The following is an 18515-nucleotide window of genomic DNA, read 5'->3' on the forward strand; positions in this document are numbered from 1 at the left end:
CCAGCATTCTCCTTGTCAATCTCTTAATCCAGACTCCCCCATCAATCCTTCACCTGGCAACCCAGGCCTTCCTAAGACAAATTTGCCCGTAGGTCTGTCAGTGGCTCACTGTCCTCTGCAGGATAAAGGGCTACAGGGCAGTCAGGCCCTCTGGCCCCCACCCACCTTGCTGGCTTTCCTCTTAACTCTTGCGGTAGCCAGCATGCAGGCTGTTGCCCACCCGCATGTCTCTGCACATGGGCTCCCACTACCTAAAATGCCCAACTTCCCTTCAGCCCCCATCCATCTGCAGAGATAGTCCTCATCTCTGCTCCCAGGTCTGTGTCACCTCCTGTGTGAAACCTCCCTGAACCCCCCAGGGAACAGCCACTCCTCTGCGCCTCCACTGCGCAGGCTTGTGACCACCCAGGGTTTAGATTGGTCTGCCACCTGCCTGTCTTTCCTTCTAGACTAGGCTGTGAGCTGCCAAGACTGTAGCACCCGATGCAGGGCCCCGCAGCCATTTGCTGGGTAACCCAGGGGTTGCAGGAAGGCTTACCTGGCCCGGAGGCCTTGTTCCCATCTCAGCTGTGGGGACTGAGGGTAGAGGTGGTTAACCTCAGAAACAGAGTCTGAGCACATCACTCCTTTCCTCAGAACTCTCCAGAAGGTCCCACTGCACGCTGAGGAAAACCCAAACGCTCAGACTCACAGCCCATCATCCGTCCCACCTACCTTCTATTCACACCCCTTGCTGCACCCCCCGAGCCCGGCCCTCTCTGTTCCCTCCATGGGGAATGCTCTTGAGCAGACAACCCCTGGCCTCTTCCTTTGCTTGAATGCCTGCCCACCCTGTTTAAAACTTTTCTTCCATAGTCCTTGCTACCACCTGACAAACTCTCACATCTTATTTGTTTATTGTCTGTCCCTCTCCTCTACCTTATCAACTCCTAGAGGGCAGGGATTTTACCTGCTTTGCCTAGCGCTGTATACCCAGCGACTAGAACAGGCCTGGAACACGGAAGGAGCTTAGGAAGTATGTGTTGACTGAATGGTTGAATAAATGAATGAATGAAGTGATAGTGGGGTATCGTGGGGCCCTGGGCTTATCCACGACCCCAAAAGTACTCGGGAGGGCGCGGCTGGGCCGGGGCTTCCCAGGGGAGGAGTGGAGTCGGGTCGGCCACGCCCCCAGAAAGGCGGAACCGGAGGCACAAGGGCCGGCGCAGCCCGGAAGATTGAGGGAACGGCACCCACGCCGCCGGAAGTTGTCGAGCGATTCTCGGCGCCTGGACCGTGGCAGGAGAGCCAGGGAGCTGACATGGAGCGGCCGGAGTCGGATGCGGCCTCTGATGACGCCATGGACTCGTTCCTGGAAAAGTTCCAGAGCCAGCCTTACCGCGGCGGGTTCCACGAGGACCAGTGGGAGGAGGTGGGCGGCCCCGGGGTCTCCGCAAGTGTGTGTGTGTGTGTGTGTGTGTGTGTGTGTGTGCGCGCGCGTCGTCCGAACTCCTGGGGCCTCCATGGCGCCGAGGCGCCTCCCTCACCTCCGAGCCCTGCCGCTGTCAGCGGAAAGGTGGTTTCTACTTGAGTGTTAAAAATCAGCCCCGAAGTTTTGAGGGTCTTCTTAAGCTGCCAGTACGTTTAGGTGTCCAGGTTTCGGAGTCAAACCTGTGACTCCACCACTTACTGGCTGTAATACTGGGTCAGTTATTTCACCTATCTGAGCCCGTCCCCTCATTTGTAAAATTTCTCTAACTGTAACACCAATTTCGTGGGATTGTGGCGAAGCTGAAGTGAGAGGGTGGGTAAAGTGCCAGGAACATACGAGCGCTCAACTGTCGGTGATTACTACCACTCTTATAAGAATGTGAGAACTGAAGGATCTTTAGGGATTATTCTACACTCTGTTTTACAGATGGGAAACTGGGGCCTGGATAGGGAGAGAGAAAGGCAATCATGACGATTTGCAAATTATGATGAGTAAGAAAACTTTGATGTAGAGACATGGAATTGAATGTACCCAGTAGAGAATCCTATTCATGTAGTTCATTCTTCTCTTAACAACCTCCAGGAATTTGAAAAGATCCCCCTATTTATGAAGAAAGCACCATCAGAAATTGATCCCCAGGAGAATCCTGACTTGGCTTGCCTCCAGTCAATTATTTTTGATGAAGAGCGATCTCCAGAAGGTATCTTCAATGACTCTAACATTTGTTTTACTCTTCCATTGAATTGAGATAAAGTGTGAGCCAGAAAGCTTTTGATGGATAACAAGAAGTAGTTAGCCCCAGCTAACTTGTCACTATTTATTCCAAATATACTTCTTTGGATACCTACTAAATGCTAGGCATTGGGGATACAGGAATGAATGAGACTGCCCTCAAAGGTTACATTCCAGTGGATAGCCAAACTGCCCTAAAGAATCAGGATAAACCTGTGTCATAAGTGCCAATGTGTAACTATAGGTGCTGTTGGAATACTAAAGGTGGGGGAGGTAGGAGTGGGCTTTCACTGGGTGGGAAATTTGAACTGAATTGTAACAATTTTGTAGGCTTTTGCTAAGTTGAGGAGGGTAATTTGCATTTCAGGGACTCAAACAACATGTGCAAAAACAGAAGTGTAATTTCCCCCCATTTCTTCTGTACTTAAAAAAAAAGTCCTCTCAGGCTTCCCTGGTGGCATAGTGGTTAAGAATCCGCCTGCCAATGCAGGGGACATGGGTTTGAGCCCTGATTGGGGAAGATCCCACATGCCGTAGAGCAACTAAGCCCGTGTGCCACAACTACTGAGCCTGCGCTCTAGAGCCCACGAGCCACAACTGCTGAGCCCATGTGCTACAAGTACTGAAGCCTGTGCGTCTAGAGCCCGTGCTCCGCAACAAGAGAAGCCACCGCAATGAGAAGCCCCCGCACTGCAATGAAGAGTAGCTCCCGCTCACTGCAACTAGAGAAAGCCCGCGTGCAGCAACGAAGACCCAACGCAGCCATAAATAAATAAATAAGAAAAAAGCAAAATAATATTTGAAAAAAAGAGTTCTCTCTTCAAGAGCTAGGATAAGTATACTTTTTTCCTTTATGCTTTTTTTTTTTTTGTAAGCACTTAATAATCTACCTTGTAAGGTATTTGGAATTGATTGTAGTTAAGTATGTGTGACTTTATTTCTCCATGGTGATACCCAGTTTTATAGCATTCATTTTTGAGTTTTCTTTCCCTATTGGTTTCTTGTTTTTGTTTGTCATATATTACATTATTGCATGATTTAGAATTATTTTTAATGAGCCCTTTAAAAAATAGGAAATAGTGATCATTTTTTCTCTTTTTTGCAGAACAGGCCAGGACCTTTAAAGACGAGGGCAATGATTACTTTAAAGAAAAAGAGTATAAGAAAGCTGTGATTTCGTACACTGAAGGATTAAAGAAGAAATGTGCAGACCCTGATTTGAATGCTATTCTTTATTCCAACCGGGCAGCAGCACAGTACTATCTGGGTAATTTATTCCATTATTTAGTACTTTCTAAAAAATTAACTTATGATAAAAACAACTATATGGTGGCTAGTGGAGGGTTTGAGAGTGTTGGAGGAAGAGGAGCTGCTTATCCCAGAAGCCTAGGATAGCTTACTCTAACTGAACTCTGCTTTTCTAGATAGACTTGGTGAAAAGGGAAACCAGGTAAGTTGTATAATTCTTACTGTCTGAACCAAATGAGTAACATCAAATACCTTAACACATGAGTTGGTATGATCTGGAATTTTTGAGCCCAAATGCTTCTACTCTCTCTCTCAAAAAAAAAGTTTTTTTCTGGCCTCTTCTCAAGGATGCTAGAAGAATTAAGGCAATAGAGTTCTTTGTGTGAGAGAAAAACTGTGTTAATACAAGGGAGAATTTCTCAGAGTATTCTGTGGGACCTTTGAAGTAAAACATTCTTTGGACAGTGCTGCTTCTTCATGGGAGATTTGCAGTGCACATTAGTATGTTAATGCTGAGAAAACCTACAGCAAAGAACCTTACCCTGTGATTCTCAGGTTTTATAAGCCCCCTTTTCAAGTAACACTTATTAACATGCAGGACTGTTCTGCAGACATGACTTTGGGAAACACTGATTAATTATTTGGGTGGCATTATTGTTGGTGACTATAGTCTTGGTCTTATTAGACCCATGTTTCTTATCACAGAGTTTTAGAGAGGACCTGGGAATGACCTCAGCCTTTTCTGAGGGGCTGGTAGACAATAAGCCTTGCAGTCTAGCTGGGATAAGTCTGTTGGGACTCGTCACCATTGGAGCAGAGTTTCTTTCTAATCATAGGCCACTCCAGCTGTTTTCTCCTTTAGAACTTTAGAGATTATTTGAGCCAACCAGCCCCCTCATTTTACATAGGCCCAGAGAGGGACCCCTTTGGTTAGTGCCAGAACCTTGACTAGAAACCCACTCTTCTAACTTCTGGAGGAATACGTTTTCTTCATTCAGCAAACTGAGTTCTTGTTCCGTGCTAGGCACTGGCATCATAGAAGTGAGTAAGACCTGACCTTTCCCTAAAGGAGTTTAATTCATTTACCTATTCAGTCAGTAAATAGAAAGCATTTACTGTGTGCTAGGCACTGCACTGTGAATAAGAGCTACATAGTTCCTTTCCTTGGGGAACTAAAGAATGTCATGTATAGGGCTAATAAGACCAAAAACACCTTGAAAGAAAAAAACCACATGTAATGTGATACCAGAGGAGCAAATGCGTAATACTCAGAGACAGTCCTTAAATGATGTCACTGGTATGGCTTACAGAGCACTTTCACATTTTTTTATCCCTCTTGATCTCATAGCAGCTATGTAAGATAAATGAGGTTAACAGCTTTATCCCTAGTTAGCAGAGTAAGAAACTGTAGTAAAATGTAGTAATAAATGTAGTAAAATGAATTGTCTAAGGGTACACAGTGCTAGCGTTAGGATGTGGAATCAAGTTTTATTCAGAATACAGTAAATGGAAGACCCCTTTACCCACGCTTCCGGAGGTACCTGGTGCTGTTGATTCTTTAGTCCTGAGTACTTTGTAGGTTCTACAGTATAGCTTGGTAGCTTTGAGTTTTCCCTCTGCTGGCTTAGAAGTCAGTTTTCTCAAGCCTAATTAGGCATTTAACCTGTGTCTCTTTGTTCTCCAGCTTTAAAATGTGTTCTCCGTTGTTCTCATTCTTGTTGTCTCTGTGGATTTATGGCTTTTTTGTGGCAGAGGGGAAGTGGTAGGGGTTGAACTGCGTGTGTTCAGTCTACTGCCTTTAACCAGAAGTTTTTGGATTTCTCTTATATGTATTTTTTTCCATAGTTAGGATCATGCTGTTCTTCCAATTTTGTATTCAGTTCTTTTCACTTAATTTTATAACAAACAGTTTCACCTGTCGTTAAATTATTTGTGAATACTATTTTAATAGCTACATAAAGTTGCATCATATGGACATACCAGTGTTTACACTATTTGCTTTACTATTCTGCTGTTGTTGAGTATATAGCTGCTTTTAGGTTTTTTTAAGTAATGCAAAAATGAACAAAGTTAGTGATAAAGTTTTTCCAATAATTCTGATTATTCTTTAGGATTTGGCAAACTGTGACTCACAGGCCACATCTGGATCCCTGACCTCCTGTGAGCTAAAAATGTTTTTTACATTTTTAAAGGATTGTAAAACGAAGAATGTATAACAGGCCATATGTAGCCTGTAAAGTCTGAAATATTTACTATATGGCCCTTTAGAGAAAAATTTTGCTGACCCCCGGGCTAGAGTTTTAGAAGAGAAATTAATAGGTAAATACCAAGCTGTTAAGTAATACTTACAGTATTAACTAGAAAGTGAAAGTCTATCTCATGCCTCCTAGTTTGGATAACCAGTGTGTATGATTGCACACCTTTTTAAAATGCATTTACAAATAAATATATATGTGTGTGTACCTGTGTCTGTATATTTAGATTGGTTTGTTTTATAAAGATGGGCTTCTATACACATTGAGCCACCACTTAAAATAATATAGCACAGACATCCTATCATGCTTTTACACGCAGAACTGTCTTACTCTTTTTAATAGCTGTACAGTATTTAGTAGTATGGATTTACCATAGTTTATTTCATCATTACTAAATTGAGGATATTTAGGTTATCTCCAGCTTTTCATAATTAAAAGTAATGCAGCAGTTAACATGCTTTTACACTTATCCTTGTACGTTTTTGCAAGCATTTTTTTTGTTTTGTTTTTTTGCGAGCATTTTTTTTTTTAACATCTTTATTGTTTTGCAAGCATTTTTAAGGATCAGTTCTTAGAAGAGTATTGTTGGGTCAAAGTGTATGTACAAAGTGCATGCCAATTTGCTCTCTAATTTACTCTTAGAGTGTCCTTTTTCCATATCTTCACCAATATTGGATATTATCTGTTTTTAGTTTTTACCAATTTCATGTTAATTTTAATTTCTCTAATCATTAGTGTTGTTGAGTATCTCTCCATATGCTTACTAGCCATTTATAGTTGTTCGGTGGGTTGCCTGATGCTGTAAACATTTCTAAGGTGCTTGATGAGCACAACTATTTTTCTTTTCTATTGGGTTGGCCAAAAAGTTCGTTCAGGTTTTTCTGTAAGGTGTTACGGAAAAACCCAAACGAACCTTTTGGCCAACCCAATATAAACAGTTGCTCTGATTTTTATTTCTCCAAGATTGTCCAAGAGTGTTTTTGTTTCTACACACAAAATTTTGGAAGTAATCTGATCTCAAAACATGTTTTCTCTTTTACTAAATGGTGTTTTGTTAGGCAATTTTCGTTCTGCTCTCAATGATGTGACAGCTGCCAGAAAGCTAAAACCGTGCCACCTGAAAGCAATAGTAAGAGGTAAGTCTTGTAGAGCTGCAATATGATTGTCATCACGGAAAAGCTGGCATGCACTGCACCAGAAGTATTTTAAGCTTTGATATGAAGGTGCTAAGATACTAATGAAGTCACCTTATTTTTGCCATCTTGATATTAAGTCCTTGTCAACAGCAACATGCCATTTTTAAAAGAATTCCCCAGAGAATAATCCAACCCTCTGTTTTAAGAATTTGTAGAGAAATTGAAACTCCTCATTTTAAATTAATAAAGAATAAAATTAATTAAAATAAAGCAGTTCTAAAAGCCACATTCTAATTTTTTTTCCACATTAGCTGATTGAAAGGCAAGATCTTCAAATGCCATGTTAATGTTAGTTAAAAGACAAGTTATGGGACTTTTGCTGCTAACTCTAATGCTGAGATGTTCCCAGATTATTTTTTCTCTTGTAGTCTGACCTTTATGTGTAATAATAGTGCTTTTATTACTTTTATACTTCACCTTTTTTTTGAGAAGCTCAAAGGTGATTTGTAAACTTTAATTTATTCATTACATATTAATCTCTGTATCCTCATTGACCAACTTAAAATGCTTTATCAAAGTTATTGCTTAAGTAATCATGGTTAGGGGGTTTAAGTAGATCTAGGTCCTTCAGCTGTAGGGAAAGGAGGTACTAAACAAAGATGGGCAAGTAAATTGAGTATGGTCCTGTGGAATTTGCCACAGGCTGGAAGTCTGTACTTTGAATTGTCACTTTTACCTTACCATGTGACCTTGGCGAGACACCCACTCTGAATATCAGTATGCCCATCTCTAGAAGATGAGGTTGGATTCTATTAACATTTAAGCCCTTACAGTTCTGATATTTTTAAATTCTGTGGAAAGCCCAAAGGCTAACTGGAGAAAAAACATTAAAGGAGAGGCAGCTTAAACTGGTAGCCATCAAGAACAATTTTAGGAGAGACCTAATGTCTTTGGTCTTGCCATTGCTTTTGTGAATGACTGAGACAAATTCTGCTTTCTCTCTCCAGTTAAAGAAAGTCATCTGAGGTGAGCTTTATTCTTCTCATTTATAGATGAGGAACGTGAAGCTCAGGGATGCTCAGTCCTTTGATGTTCAGTTGGTAAATGACAGCCAGATTTCCAGTCCAGCTCTGTCTGATTCCAAAGACTGTGTTCTTTGCCAGTAAGCTGTAGCCTTCCCTACTTTAGGAGTCCTTGATACCAGAAAGGCTTACAGGAGTTTTGAGCTGAATGGGCCCTAGAAATCTTTCTGATCTAAGATACAAGAAATAGTCTTCCTTGTCTGGGGAATGTACTACAAGGGTCTTTATCATCCATTTTCCCTTCAGGGTGCTGGCTGGTGGCTGGTTAAGGTTGGGGGTCCCGTTCAAGGATGGCTTTTCCCATGCCTGTTGTCCACAGATACTAAGGGTGCTGGGTTCTACAGGTGCCTTATGCCATCTGGAACTGAAAAACTATGTCGAGGCTGTGAACTGGTGCGATGAGGGGCTGCAGATAGATGCCACAGAGAAGAAGCTTCTGGAAATGAGGGCTAAAGCAGACAAGTTGAAGGTTGGTGGCAAAATCAGCCAATTGGCATTTGTTAATTAGCATTAATTAATTAATTAGCATTTCCCAGATTGAATCTTGGGTCATAGTAAACTTTTTCTTCTTTAAAACAAAACCCAGGGAATTCCCTGGCAGTCCAGTGGTTAGGACTCGGCACCGAGGGCCCAGGTACAATCCCTGGTCAGGAACTAAGATCCTGCAAGCCATGTGTGGGATCAGCCAAAACAACAACAGCCAGCCAAAACAACAACAACAACAACAACAACAAACAAAACCCCAAATCAGTCCTTACCCTTGGCACTCTGGAGGATACAGATAAGTAAACAAGCAAGTAAATAAATAATTATAATGTGATAGAGGCAAGGAAGAATACATAGTACTTGATAAATTTATGACTATTATGATTTGAATAAATAGATTAGTGCCATAGTCTAGTCTGCACACTGACTATAGCTATTGAAAGAGAGGAGGGGAAAGGACAGTTAAACATTTAAGCAAAATCTTAAGCTTCTGTAATACTGTGTAACTACCAGCATTAAGACACCTATAACTTGCTCATGAAATGCTACATTTCTGGCACATAACAGCAACAGTGATGATAAAATTAACAGTAATAACAGACTGCCAACACTACCAAAAAAAATCCAACATTTAGATAGCACTTACTGTATGTATGTTCCAAGTGCTGTTTAAAAATTTTTACTTATATGAATCCATCTGAACCACACACAGTCCTATAAGAGAGGCACTATTCTAATTCACCTTCCACTAGTGAGGTAGCTAAAGCAGAGAGATCAGGAAGTTGCCCAAGTCACACAACTGGTGAAGCTGGGCTTCAAAGTCAGGCTGTTTGGCTCCAGAGTCCACATTCTTAGTCCTGTGCATTATTTCCTCACAAGTCTGTCCAGTACAAATCCAGACTTGAGTTCTCTTGATTCCTGGTCTAGGTTCACTGCTTATACTATGGAATGGGAATTTTCAGTGCCAAGGGAGCCTAGAGCTGGCCTTGAACAGGGATAAGTTTTAGTCAGAGGTCATTTTGGTCATATCTACAAAAGTAGATATGTGTGGACCCACATGGCTCAATAACAGAATCCTGAGCCTAGGCAACTAGGTGTGGGCCAGAATTTCTAAAAGTGGTATACACAAGAGAGAAGATCTAGAGGGCTAATGTGGAAGGCCATCGCCGAGCTTATCTGCAGAAAAACCCTTGTTCGACCTAAATGAAAGCTTTTAGGTCCTGCAGCATAATTAAAGGGAGATTTCAGGGCCCAAAAGCCTGACATTTGGTATAGGTGACATTGCTTGCAGAGTATCAGGATTATACCCTTTTATCTGAGTATAAATTGATTCTGGATTCCCATGTGCTTGGTATATGTGAGCAATAGACCCATATGGTTATGTTAAGATCAGACAAAATAGACTTCAAGGCAATGATTGTTACCAGAGATAAAGCAAGGCATTTTTTTTTTAATGATGAAAGGGTCAGTTTATCAAGCATATTTAACAATTCTAAATGTGTATGTACCTAATAATAGAACTTCAAAATGTATGAAGCAAAAATTGACAACTCAAAGAAGGAAGAGACAAATGTATAAATAGGTAGAAATGTCAACATCCCTCTCTCAGAGTAACTGATAGACTTAAGTAGATAAATCAGTAAAGAGAAGTGATGTCAGCAAAAATAGCCAACTAAAGACCTGGAAAAATTTTCTCCATAAAGTCAATGGAAAATGGACAAAAATGGTCAGTCAACTTTTTCATAACTCTGAAATGAACGGAAGGCTTGCAGCAATCTGGGTAGTGTTTGTTCAGGAAAAATGGCTGAACCTCCATAAGAACAGCAAGCTTTGTGGCATTTTTAACTTGCCCTATCCCCATCTCCTCCCTCCCTAGTTCCATAGTAGCCTTAAAAGCCAACAGCCCACAATCATGGTGAAGATGAGCAGCCTGGCAGCCACCAGAGGAGGCAGAACAGGATTAGAGCTCCTGCAAAGCCCCATTCCCAGAGGATTGTCATTATTTGACCATCTAGAAGATCCCACTTACAAGTTGTTTTTATTTGACACATCTTGAAGCTATCCCAGTAGGAAAAGCTTTTTCACAGAGTGTTGGTGTAGGAGGCATTTGTTAAAAACAATTTGAGGCAGTTATTTAAGATTGCATCTGCCTGAGGCAGTGGAAAACTCCAGAGGCAAATAATAGGCTTACCAGAAAACTTAAAAGGAAAAGCTGGGGAATGAGATTCTGTCGGGGCTTTGAAAAGCTCCAACATATTCCTGGGAATCTAGAAGGTCACATATGTGCTCTTCCTATGCATGTGCTCAGGAAAGATCTAAGAATGTCCTAAGCTCTCACCTCTGGCTGATTTGGAAGCTTTGTGCCAGCAGGAACTGAAGGCTAAGGCTGAATTGTTAACTGCTGGGGTAATTGTTGAAGCCTTGTCCAGACATGCCTGCAGAGCCCCTTGGCAAAGACTGGGAGACTTTTTGGCTTCAGGCGTTTAGGGAAATATGTCCAGTCATTATCTCACCACTAAGCTAACTGGAGACTTTAGTAGTCACATATAACAGAGAATACAGGCTTTACAGAATTAGTTCAGAAAAGTCACTAAACAAACAATAGCGACAGCAACAACAAACACTGGGGAGGGGAGAGAGAGAATATGATTTCCAGAGTTGCCACATTATATTATTTTAAATGTCCAGTTTTCAACAAAAAATTACAAGACATGCAAAGGATCAAAGTGTGGTCCATATCCAGGAAAAGAAATCAACAGAAACTGTCCCTGAGGAAGCCCAGACATGAGACTTAAAAGATAAAAAACTTTCAACCAGCTATTTAAAATATGTTCTAAGAATTGTTGCCTGAAAAAAAATGCACAACCTAGAAGTTGAGAATTAAGTTTTATTCAGCAGACTTACTGAGGACTTAAGCCTGGGATACAACCTCTCAGAGAGCTCTGAAGGACTGTTCTGAACAGGTAGGGGAGAAGCAAAGATACAGGAGTTTTTGGAAAAAAAATAAACCCATGTGATCGAACATCAAAAGACTACTGCTAATTAAAGAAACAGACATTTCAAGTTAATGAATTTAGTGCTTTTCTATATGGGAAGATGGGCTTATTGAAATTATTCCTTTGATATACACGTTAACTATAGGACCAGTATTCTGTTTTTTTCCATGCTGAGCATCCCTTAGGATGCACCGTCAGGGTGGCTGCAGTGGCTGATGGCTTGATGGCCACAAAATTCTTTGTTTACTGAAATGGCAGGTTACATTCTTTGTCCACAGTGCCTCCGCTTGATCATAAATTCGACCAATGTTTGGGAGGCATTTCATGACCAATTTTTTCCCACTGTGCTAGGAAGGCTCATTCCTAGATCAGGCAAAGAGTCTGTTGGTAGGCTACTCAATGTGCTAATTTTGGATCAGGTCCTGTTGATAATCTTAAATTCTCTGGATCGCCTGTCTTACTAGTCTGTTACCCAGGAAATGTTTTCCCTTGTTGCTTCTTCCCATATCTAGAGTTGCACTATTACAATTATTCTGTGTAGAGTTGTATATATGATCAACTGCCTCAAGATGTTTAACCATCATTAATTTTGTTGGAGGCCTGGTTATACATTGGGTAATGCAAGAGACAACAATCTTATAAAACAGACAGGATATAAGTAATATAGCTAGTAAATTAGTAAAGTTGTAGTGCAGCAAAGAGAGGCACAGGGTATAAATAAATAATTTGAAAACAACAAGAAAGAACAAGTTAAAATAATGGTTAGTATAGCTAGTTGCAATATTGTCGCAGTAAGCCATCAGGTCCACAGGGGAGCCAGCTGGAGAAGCCAAATGCAGGAGGGATCAGGTAGAGAGAAAAAAATGTTTCATCTTTGTTTGCAAAGGTATACTTTCTCAACTTGTTGTAGGTCATGGTTGCCATAAGAGGAAAGCTTTTCTGGAAAGCCAAGATTAAAAGCCAGTGTATTTCAGAAAAAGTCATAAAATTATAAATCATATTTATCAGTTCATTCAGTCCCATGTAATTAAGTCCTGTTGATCTAGATGGAGGCATTGGGTTTTCCATTAGAGTTTTGTAATTTTTTTTTTAAATAAATGTATTTATTTTATTTTATTTATTTTTGGCTGTATTGGGTCTTCGTTGCTGCGCACAGGCTTTCTCTAGCTTCATTGAGCGGGGGCTACTCTTCGCTGTGGTGCGTGGGCTTCTCATTGTGGTGGCTTCTCTTGTTGTGGAGCATGGGCTTTAGATGCGCGGGCTTCAATAGTTATGGCTCACGGGCTCTAGAGTGCAGGCTCAGTAGCTGTGGGCTTAGTGGCTCCGCAGCATGTGGGATCTTCCCAGACCAGGGCTCGAACCCGTGTCCCCTGCCTTGGCAGGCAGATTCTTTTTTTTTTTTTTTTTTTAATTTATTTATTTATTTTTGCTGTGTTGGGTCTTCGTTTCTGTGAGAGGGCTTTCTCTAGTTGTGGCAAGCGGGGGCCACTCTTCATCGCGGTGCGCAGGCCTCTCACCATCGCGGCCTCTCCCGTTGCAGAGCACAGGCTCCAGACGCGCAGGCTCAGTAGTTGTGGCTCACGGGCCCAGTTGCTCCGCGGCATGTGGGATCTTCCCAGACCAGGGCTCGAACCCGTGTCCCCTGCATTGGCAGGCGGACTCTCAACCACTGCACCACCAGGGAAGCCCGGCAGGCAGATTCTTAACCACTGTGCTACTAGGGAAGCCCCTTTTGGAATTTCTTACCCATTTCAGTGGTATGATCTAAAAGTTATCAGAAATTAATATTTTTCAAAGTCCTTCTTGTGAATCTTCTTGAAGGTTTTCATTTTATAAAAGCATCAAAGTAGAACAATGATTGTCTTAAATGACAAAAGACTTAAAATGGCATGGTTAAAGATCTGATTACAATGTAATTGACAAGAAACTTGGTTATTTCTGTGACATACAACATTTTAAGATAATAATTAGAATTATGACTGATAACATACCAGGACATAATCAGATTTTTAGGAATTCCATATAAAATTTGGAATATCTATATTAACATTTACCGACACAGCATAATCTAAGAAGGTTTATCTCCAATCACTTGACAATGTTTTTTAAGTAATTTAACATACCAAATAAACCTAATTAGTTTAATATTCCTCTGAGATGCCTCAGCGTTCCTTTGAAGCTTCCCAGAGTTAGCTAGAGGTCAAAAGAACTTCAGTTAGAATTTGATATTTGGGAAGTGTGTCAAGAATATCAAAAAGGTTTCAAAAGGTTTGACTTGGTCAAATAGGATCATAGGTCATTGTGAAACAATACTTATTCACTTAACCAAAGTAACAAAAGATTTCAAAAACAGGGACTTCCCTGGTGGTGCAGTGGTTAAGAATCTGCCTGCCAATGTACGGGACACGGGTTCGATCCCTGGTCCAGGAAGATCCCACATACCGCGGAGCAACTAAGCCCATAAGCCACAACTACTGAGACTGAGTGCCACAGCTACCGAAGCCTGCGTGCCCTAGAGCCCACATGCTGCAACTACTGAAGCCCACTTGCTCTAGGGCCCATGTGCCGCAACTGCTGAGCCCATGTGCTGCAACTAATGAAGCCCGTGCACCTAGAGCCTGTGCTCCACAACAAGAGAAGCCATCACGGTGAGAAGCCCGCGCACCACAACCAAGAGTAGCCCTGCTTGCCGCAACTAGAGAAAGCCTGTGTGCAGCAACGAAGACCCAATGCAGACAAAAATTTAAAAAAATAATAATAAAAGATTTCAAAAGCAAATACACATCACCTAAAGGCAAGGAAACCCATATTTTCTGTTATCAAAAACAGTATTCCAAGAAAATTTTTTTCTCTTTATAGAGAGAGGAACCAAATCTAGTCCTGCACCAACGTACTTTTAATAACAAAATCCATTTACCTCATTAATTTAATCCCAGCCTGACCATGTGCAAAACTCCTTTTTCAGGGCTCCCTTTCTACAAACCTTCCACAACTTTCTGTATCCATATTAGTTCCTTATTTTTCCATCTAGAAACAACCAGCTCTAGGACAAAATCACTTGTTCCCCTTAACATGTATTTCCATTCCTCATACCTTCTTTTGCTGAAAACACACATTGTACTTTACTTGCATACTGAAACATTTCCCTTATTGTTTTTAGTGGCTTTAATTACATATTACAGTTTTAACCTTTAAAAATCTTAATCTCTAGCAAAAATTGACAAGCAGCAAGTAATTGTGAACTGTTTGTCATACTAGCATTTCCTGATTGGCAAATTTAGGAATATTCTAGAACCTCTGGAAACATATATCTTCTCATAGCATAATTTCTTTCCTCAATGTGGTACAAGACATGTGTCTAATAAACCCAAACATCTTTAGTTTCCCTCTTGTAAGGAGACAAAAGTAGGTAAATTTAGACCTGTTTAGCAATTAGTTCCAGTATTTTATTTGAAATGACTTGGATATTCAATGAATTCTCATCATGTAATTTAACTTAGCAAAACTCAAGTTACCAAAAATCAGGAGAAACTAGTTTAGATAGACATATTCCTTAGAGTTCACCTGTAAACTCTTGTCTCATTTACCTTTATTTTATAACTTATGAAGATATCATCGTACTGCGGATAAAGAATGTCACCTGCTATTATCAGTAAACAGAGGATGTTGCAGCCATCAAGCCATCAGCCACTGCAGCTGCCCCTGACTGTGCACCCTGAGGGGATTCAGGATGGAGGAAAAAACAGGATACTGGCCCTAGATAGTTAAGATATAACATATATATCAAAGGAATGATTTCAGTGAGCCCAGACTCTTGCATCTTCCCATACATAGAAAAGTGTTAAATTCATTAACTTGAGATGTCTGTTTTTATTTAACAGTAATCTTTCGATATTCCGACTACCTGGTTTTATGTAGAAACTATATATCCTGGCTCCTCCCTTACCTCTTCAAAGCAGTTCCTAGAGCTGTCTGCCTCCCAGGCTTAAGTCCTCAGCAAGGACTTAAGAGGCTGCCTCCCAGGCTTAAGTCCTCAGCAAGTCCTCCAAATAAAACATAATTCTCAACTTTTAGATTGTGCATTTTTTTCAGTCAACAATAATACCAAGTTAATTTTTCTTGCTGATGAACTCTGCAACAAATAACATGAACTTAGTTAACCTAGGTACAATAAAAGTAAGGTATGTCTATATTGATTAAACCAACAAGCTTAAGCTAGCTCTATTACAGATACAATTTAATATTGGATATTTCCTAGGTCATGTGAACCTGAAACTCATTCTGGCCAGTTTCCCCATTATATTTAGAAAAATTTAATTTGTATGTGCTTACTTTTAAGTCAGTTAAATGGACCTCTTTTATAAACTTAATTTTGATAATATTTTCCAGAGGTAGAGACATCTTGTATATATAATGTACACACAGACATATAGACAGACAAAACTAGAGATCTCATAGCTTTAACATGTAGTTATGAATCAGGTATTATAATATAAACTTACTAATTTATAAATACCAGTTGGAATAAGTTAAATTTATTTGCTCAGATGACTAAGGCTTATACTGTTTGTGGAAAAGACTTAAGGTTTATATTTGTCCTTGATAAATCCCTTAAGGAGGCTATAAGTTAGATTTTGAGTGAGGGAGCCTTTGCAGCAGCTTGAGTTTAAAAGAGCCTTTTTGGGGCTTCCCTGGTGGCGCAGTGGTTGAGAGTCTGCCTGCCAATGCAGGGGACATGGGTTCGAGCCCTGGTCTGGGAAGATCCCACATGCCGTGGAGCGACTAGGCCCGTGAGCCACAATTACTGAGCCTGTGCGTCTGTATCCTGTGCTCCGCAACAAGAGAGGCCGCGATAGTGAGAGGCCCGTGCACTGCAATGAGGAGTAGCCCCCGCTTGCCGCAACTAGGGAGGGCCCTCGCGCAGAAACGAAGACCCAACACAGCCATAAATAAATAAATAAATAAATAAACCCTAGCATATATATTAAAAGAAGAGCCTTTTTGTCTCCTTTGGTTTCAGGTTTTACCTGATTGAGCTAACTAGGCTCAGTCTCAGGTCTTTGTGGGCTGTATTTACATTTCTGATTTGTAGAGGTTTGCAACACAGAGGCAGTTGCTTTAAGTTCTCTAAAGAACTGGTCTGCTGCCTAAAAGATATTAAAAGATTGATTTGCCCGACTATATTTTCTTTAATTTGCATTTTTATATCAGTGAGAAAATTTCCAACTATCTGAAAATTAAGAGTTCTATGTTCTAGAACTTTAGGGTTCAATTTATCACGCCTTCAAAAGTTTGCACAAGGCATTCAACCAAGGCTCTCTTTCTGAGTGTATAGGGTAAACCCAGAGCAAAAAAATCTCTATTATTATTATTATTGGCCCCTGAATATTAACTCCCAGCTTTTATTTCATATAGTGTGGGCTCAGGTAACCTTGTTGGTTTCTTTTAGTATGTTTAATATTGTCTGAGGGGCAGATTTGTATGTGCTGTCTTATAATAGCAGGCAGGAGAAGCATTCCCCAGTGAGACATAATGTCTGTCCTACAATATAATTAGGCAAAAGGGATATAACCGTCTAACATAAAGCCCATTTAAATAGACCAATTTATATAAACTTTCATCTCTATTCTGTCAACTTTTTTAAAAAAATTTATTTAATTTAATTATTTTTGCCTGCATTGGGTCTTCGTTGCTGTGTGCGGGTTTTCTCTAGTTGCGGTGAGCGGGGACGACTATTCGTTGTGGTGCGCTGGCTTCTGATTGCGGTGTCTTCTCTTGTTGCAGAGCACGGGCTCTAGGCATGCGGGCTTCAGTAGTTGTGGCTCTTGGGCGCAGGCTCAGTAGTTGTGGCGCATGGGCTTAGTTGCTCCACGGCATGTGGAATCTTTCTAGACCAGGGCTCAAACCTTTGTCCCCTGCATTGGCAGGCAGATTCTTAAGCACTTTGCCACCAGGGAAACCCTATTCTGTCATCTTTTATACCTTTAACTAGTTTCCATCAGGATCCAGTCGACGAGCCTTGGTCTTAACAACAGTCCTAGAAGCTTTCTTTTCTTTTTATCCCTCAACCATTTTATCTATTTTTGTATAAAAGGCTCTGGGGTCCCCAGTGAGAGATTGAGCCAAGGCACTCAGGCCTTTTTGTCAATCTTTTAACTTGATTAATTGGCCTAACTGTTGCCCCAAGTAATTGTTGGTCAGTTATCTCAGTGTAGTTTTTTTCCAGCCTTTTAAATATATATATATATATATATATATATATATATATATACACACACACACACACAGACACACACGCATGCACACACACACACACACACACATACACACATAACACATAGTTTTTAAACTGGGGTAAATAGAGCAGACTTGTTTGGGGCCCTTTAATGTTGGGGACCAATAGAGGGTCCCTTTGGCCCATCCAGCCTTAGGTAGTGTTGTATCAGAACCTTTTTAATCCTATTAATGTTCATTTTATTTATCCCATTTCTTAATAACCATCTAAAGATTTCTTTATGTATTTGGGATGAGACCCTTTAACATTTCCACCTTGTTGGGCAGAAGTCTCTAGACTTTCTTTCAGTTTTTTTCTTAATTCCCTGTTAACCTAATTAACATTAATTATCCTAATGTTTTTATTGGCATCTGTAAGACCCATTGAGGGGAAGCAGAGACCACAAATAAAGCTTCCCAAACTGTTTTTTTGTTTGTTTTAAACTAAGGAGTTCTGGGAATTCCCTGGCGATCCAATGGTTAGGACTCCACGCTTTCACTGCCTAGGGCGCGGGTGTGAAGTAAGATCCTGCAAGCCATGCGGCCAAAATTAAATAAGTTAATTAAATAAACAGACTAAGGAGTTCTTAGGTTAACCATTTTAGGTATATATATTTTCCTCCTTCTAATTTGGCTTTATCATAGGTACCAATAAAATAGCTGTTTATAATGAGAGCTCTCTAAAAAATATACCAATTTAGAATTTTCTCCAATTTAAAAGATCCATTGTCTGGCCATTAACTAGATATATCCTAATAGTGACTCAAACCAATACGATGCAAGAGGCGTCCCCACAGGATAGTGCGAAGGATGCTGCCTATACAAGATCTAGAAAG

General features: G+C 40.6%; 1 protein-coding gene across 1 annotated transcript in view; it reads left to right on the top strand.

Moving 5' to 3' along the window:
• The first annotated feature begins 1239 nt into the window (after nucleotides 1–1239).
• TTC4 (tetratricopeptide repeat domain 4) overlaps nucleotides 1240–18515 on the top strand; it is a 34939-nt gene continuing 17663 nt past the window's right edge. The window contains exons 1-5 of the mRNA XM_007164396.3: nucleotides 1240–1411; nucleotides 2054–2171; nucleotides 3309–3470; nucleotides 6765–6842; nucleotides 8269–8393. Of these exons, the coding sequence (XP_007164458.2) occupies nucleotides 1301–1411; nucleotides 2054–2171; nucleotides 3309–3470; nucleotides 6765–6842; nucleotides 8269–8393 (594 nt within the window). The 5' untranslated portion in view covers nucleotides 1240–1300. The remainder of the gene's footprint in view (nucleotides 1412–2053; nucleotides 2172–3308; nucleotides 3471–6764; nucleotides 6843–8268; nucleotides 8394–18515) is intronic.

This window comes from Balaenoptera acutorostrata, chromosome 1 (assembly GCF_949987535.1).
Source record: "Balaenoptera acutorostrata chromosome 1, mBalAcu1.1, whole genome shotgun sequence".
NCBI lineage: Eukaryota > Metazoa > Chordata > Mammalia > Artiodactyla > Balaenopteridae > Balaenoptera > Balaenoptera acutorostrata.